At 40.9% G+C, this 5,811-nt stretch overlaps 1 protein-coding gene across 1 annotated transcript; it reads right to left on the bottom strand.

Moving 5' to 3' along the window:
• Positions 1–1,982: 1,982 nt before the first annotated feature.
• Positions 1,983–5,248, bottom strand: POU4F1 (POU class 4 homeobox 1). The gene is made up of 2 exons (XM_077299718.1): positions 4,618–5,248; positions 1,983–4,203 (listed from the first exon to the last, which is right to left on the bottom strand). The coding sequence occupies exons 1-2, from the start codon at positions 4,738–4,740 to the stop codon at positions 3,193–3,195; spliced, it is 1,134 nt and encodes a 377-aa protein (XP_077155833.1). The 5' UTR covers positions 4,741–5,248; the 3' UTR covers positions 1,983–3,192.
• Positions 5,249–5,811: the final 563 nt, after the last annotated feature.

Raw genomic sequence — 5,811 nt, 5'->3', positions numbered from 1 at the left:
TTATTAACAGCGACTCAGTAATTGTATTTACAACAATCCCTTTGTAGTGCACGTGATGAGACCGGTGGTCCACAATAGTCACAACCAGAGTCTTTATTTTTACTTTAATTGTAGCTTCAAAAGTGCTGCACTTTGGATTTATATTAAGCCTGCTTCATTTACCGTCTGATTATATAATTATCACCAAATGACTTTAAATTACCCTAAAATAAACAAAGTGAAATCACTTTTGGACACATTCTTAGTGGATTGTGAGATACATTTTCACAACTCCTGATAAGAAGAAAGAACAAGTGTAGCTGCAATAAATACACCAAGTGTTACTGGATAATTGTGATATGTGATAAAGCTGTATGGATAGTATATATATATATATATATATATATATATATATATATATATATATATATATATATATATATATATATATATATATATATATATATATATACATATATATAAATATATGCCTGCGTATCCATACATTCTGCTCTCTCTGGGTTATTCAGTCATCACTTCACTTGTTGAATGAGGACAGAAATCGTCTTAATATCACAAGAGGGTAAAATCGATAGTATCATGGCAGATATTGTCCATTATTCATTCATGATGCTCTAATCTAAGCTGAAGGATTCTGCTGTTAAATACATTGTAGACAGTTCTCTGCAGTCTGGACACCATAATACAAAAAGAGCGAGGACATCTCTCAGCTCTTCTTGTCATTGGTGCATTAGTAGAGTCATTGTCATTTTTGGAGTGATGCAAATAATGAACTGTCCAAGAAACAGATCAGTTTATAATAGTTATAAATAGACATTTACATGTGGATTTTTAATCTTTCACAGTAACAGAACTTTCATACAGATCCTTTGTATGTATTTACAATATGTCATGTTGGTTTTCAGTTTGCTTTGTATAAATGACGGATAAAATCATAACTTGCGATCTCTTTGTTAAAATATGCCATAGTTGTATGTTTTCAGAAACTAGAGGGAAGTGAGATGAATTATTGATTATTAAACGGATATTTTTCCGAAACCATTTTATGGAACTTTTTTTTTTTTTTCTAATAACCGATATTCACAATTAGAGACAATTACAGTAGAAAGTTCACTAACCTCTGTAAAATAAAAAAAAAGGAAAATCTGATTGGAAACTAGTGCACAAATTGTGTATACTCCAAAGAAATAAAAGAAATAGCACAGCATCTATTTGTCTCAGATACTTCAAGAATAACAGGCTAGTACTTTCTCCCAAATATCCAGAGCAAAGATTAGCATATCCAGATGGTGAAAAAGTGAATAGTATCTTTTATTCACCCATGATAACTAATTGTCTTATCTTAGTTATATATATATATGTGTGTGTATATATATATATATATATATATATATATATATATATATATATATATATATATATATATATAAACACTATACTGTATCATATTCTATCATATGATATATATATTATATTATATGCATGGTAAAAAGTCATTTGACCACTAGTACTAGGCGGCAATGGGCTAATATATATATATATATATATATATATATATATATATATATATATATATATATATATATATATATATATATAGTTAGACATTTATAGCTATAAATTCGCCCATTGCCGGTTAATACTAGTCCATTGAATTTTTCGCATGTATATTTGGCTTTTTCTGTAATAAGGAGGACAAGCTTCTCTTTGATCAGCTGGAGCAGTAGGTGGCATCATATAACTCCTAATGATCAGCTACAAGAATCATGTTAGGTCAGCGTTTGATTCTGCTAAAATCGTATTTAGTGCAAAGAAAATTCATCCAAACCATTTGACACAGTGATATAGAAATGTTAAACTCTATTTCGCATAAAACAGAAATAAATTACTGGTAAAAGTTGATGTAATTATCTATAAAAAAAATAATGTTCTCTGTATATAGTGGTTTTCTGCATACACAACATTCAGAGCAGTGTTTCTTTCATTGTTTGCATTTATTAAAGTATCTTGTCACCGTTGCACATCTTGATATTGCAGCTGGCGTACATAAATAAAAATCCAAAAATAAAAGACTTAGATTGGGGGAAGGTACAGATAAGAAAGAAACATCTGTAGAAACAGGTACAGAAAATGATGAGGCGTCTGGAGGAAATACTCGTGGTCACATTGTCACCATCATGTAAAATATTTACAGTATTTGTTCTGCATCACACAATAACTGGACATCAATGTGGTGGATTCTTTTTTTGTTTTTACCTTTTTTTAGGGGGTGAAGACAGCCAAAAACAGTGAAACCACAGCACACACAAAGTCTACCAGATACTAGTCTATGTAGTGCCCATATGCATAGAAAGTTTGCTCTGCAAACAAGGAAATTAAAGAAGTTGTAAATGATCCCGACTCTTCATATAAAGTCATCTCTGGGTGAGAAGCTTGAGGGGGCTGCATGGTCTGCCAAGGTTTCTGAAGGGGTTTGCCTGAACTAATCTCGGTGAATGGGAGATGTCACCCACTTCACTAACAGATGACACTGCCCTAGTGCAAAACTTTTAATTAGGCAGTATCACAACAAACATAGACCCTGATGACAAGAAATGAAACTCTGAAGGCTCTAAAAATGTGAAGGACAGATAATACCATCATCATCATCATCATCATCATCATCATCAAACACTCAACATCCCTACCCTAGAAATGATCACAGTGAGTGGATTAGAGTGCATCCAATTTATGACAAGGGGCATTCTAATCAAAGCGTTAATTAATAGAAAGCAATCACTCTTGGTCTGTTCTCTGACCTGATGAGTTGGATCAGCCCTCACTGGGACCAGCAACAAGAAGAGACAAAATGGGGACAACAAAGGGACAGAAATAGAGAAAACTTCACATTATTGTCATCATCATATGATCACCCTTAGGGCTTCTATGTGATGGGTCTGTAGGAGTTGTCCTTATCCAGAACAAGTAACACTTCCCCTCGATTTTAGGATTCAGATTGAAGAATAGATGTCTGCAGTTTCTCCTCCCCTGTGCTGTTTATTGTCCATTGGTCCCGACAATAAATAATCTCTTTAATTTTTCTTTATTAATTATCCGTTTTTTTAGAACATCTGAAGATTCGTAGTCCTGTTACCGGAGAGAAGCCATCCTTCCCTCCAACAAACAAATAAATAAATAAACACATAAACAGAGTTAGTAATTGGCCGAGAATTTCATTCTTTTCTGCTTTTGTCTCTGATTACAGAACCAGACCCGCACCACATTCTTTTTGAGGTCCAGTTTTTCGGCGATGGCAGCGATCTTCTCTGAGGAGGGTCTCGGCTGGACAGCGAAGTACGCTTCCAGGGACCTCTTCTCTGGGGCAGCTATGGAAGTCCTCTTGCGTTTCTTTTCCCCCCCATTAAACAGTTCGGGCTTGTTCATTTTTTCCCTCTGGGCCCCCTCGGCCTCCTCCAGCCAGGCTTGCAGGATGGGCTTCAGGGCGATCATGTTGTTGTGGGACAGGGTGAGGGACTCGAACCTGCAGATGGTGCTCTGGCTGAGGGAGCCCACCCCGGGGATCTTCAGGTTGGCCAGAGCAGAGCCCACATCCGCCTGGGTCACCCCCAGCTTGATTCTCCGCTGCTTAAACCGCTCTGCAAAGGCTTCCAGCTCCCGGGGGTCGGTCTCCGAGTCACATATAGAGGCCAGTCCAACTGCTGCCCCCACTGCAGAGGCCACCTGCCCACCTGGTCCATGATGAGCCCCGGCCACCAGCCCCTGGTGCTGCAGGGCTGAGGTCATGTTCATTGCCGCCTGGTGGGAGAGGTGGCTCAGGCCATGCATGTGGCTGTGTGGATGGGCCGAAGCCGAAATTAAGCCCCCATTACCTCCGCCGCCACCGCCTCCCCCTCCAACACCTCCACCAGCCCCGACCCCATCATGTCCACCAGAGGTCATTAGGGCTAGGGACGGCGAGGTGACATGGTCCAGCAGGTCTCCGGGCTCCAGCGCCTGGTGGTGATGATGGTGGTGGTGGTGATGGTGGTGGCCGAGCGGCACGGAACCATTGGACTGGCATTGCACGCTGCTCATAGTATGGTAGGTGGCATCAGGCTTGAATGGGTGGCTCTTGCCCTGAGATACTGCCATATCCACGGCGGCCAGGGCTTCGGCCCGGGCCAGGAGGGTCTCATCGAGGCTGGCGAAGATGTTGTTCTGCAGCTGAGGACAGAAGGGAGACAGATGCTGTAATATGTGTACAGGCAGGAGAGGGGGAACACAAGAACCGAAAACTTCACACTACAACTTATAGACAATAAAGTCAACTCCAACCATGGAAGTAAGGTGAGATCATTACTGGGGCATGGGGAGATCCTACAGCCTGAGCTTCTCATCTCAAAGAACAAAGGGTTAAGGAGAAGCTGAGGAATGCAGAAAATGCACTTGGCATCGGATTTATATGTAACTAAACACATTATAATCTATGGAATATAAGCCTCCTGCCTCATTATGGATGCAATAATACCTAATAATTAATAGGCGCATACATGTCCCAGCACTGTACACACGTGTCATGTGTGCGGGAGGAATAGGACAGAGGACACAGAGCTCGGACCACCGGGGACCGGCACTTACCGGCGGGGTGGCCAGGCATGCCCTTCTTATTGCTTCGGAGCTGGAGTGCAGGGAGGTGTACTTGTGCTCAGGTAAGCTCGGGTGCATGGCAAAGTGCGGCTGCTTGCTGTTCATGGACATCATCTTGGAAGAATTGCATGGAATCCTGAAGTGCTCTGGAAAGTGAGAAGAGAAAGTGGCCAGGTCCTTGGAGCAGACAGTCCTTGGAGCAGCCGGTCCTTGGAGCAGACGGTCCTTGGAGCAGACAGTCCTTGGAGCAGACCTGGTGATGATGACCAGCAGCAGTGAGTGAGCCTCCCTCCAGCCTCGGCGCCCACTTATCTGTCTGCTCCACTCCACTACACCTGAGCCCCACAGCTCCAGCTCCAGCCGCTCGCTGCTATCGCGAGACTCCACGCGTGACACTCATCAGCTGTCTGTGGGATGGCTGCATTTAGTGCTCGGCTGGATGTGGGCGGATCTGGAGGCTGCTCTTCTGGGGCCAGCTCCTAGAAGGGGCCACACTGGCCGTGATCTGCCCTGCAGCATAGGAGATCATAGGCTGTGCAGCCTGGCCAGGAGAGCCAGGGGCTAAGCTATCTATTGTATGCACCTGTCTGCTAGGAACTGACTGAGCCCAGGACCAAGGCTGACTCCATCACCACTACTGGACCTGCTCCTGCCCGACTTCTGAGAGCCTTTCATTACCCCAAACACCTCATTCTCTCAGGACTCAAAACTGACACTGGCCAACGTCAATCAGTATAAATATGTGTGTGGCTGGCTGCATATGTGTGTGTGTGTGTGTATGTATGTATATATATATATATATATATATATATATATATATATATATATATATATATATATATATATATATATATATATATATATATACATATACACACATACATATATACAGCCATACACATATACATTTATATATATAGATGTATACATATATCTATAGACATCTACATACTGTATATTATAATTATATATAACTCATTGATTTTATCTCTCTCATAACTTGAAATTATACAATTATATAAATATATATATGTATGTGTACATTCACATGCAAACGCATCATCACGAGCACATTATTTTTGTATATATGTATTTATACATATATACAGTATATAGACACACACAAATGCAGGCACATCGCACGCATACATGTACACACACACACACATACACACACACACACAC

The sequence above is a fragment of the Ranitomeya variabilis genome, chromosome 3 (assembly GCF_051348905.1).
Source record: "Ranitomeya variabilis isolate aRanVar5 chromosome 3, aRanVar5.hap1, whole genome shotgun sequence".
NCBI classification, from domain to species: domain Eukaryota; kingdom Metazoa; phylum Chordata; class Amphibia; order Anura; family Dendrobatidae; genus Ranitomeya; species Ranitomeya variabilis.
Note: the sequence above shows the minus strand (reverse complement) of the source record. Positions and strands in the feature narration are given on the sequence as shown.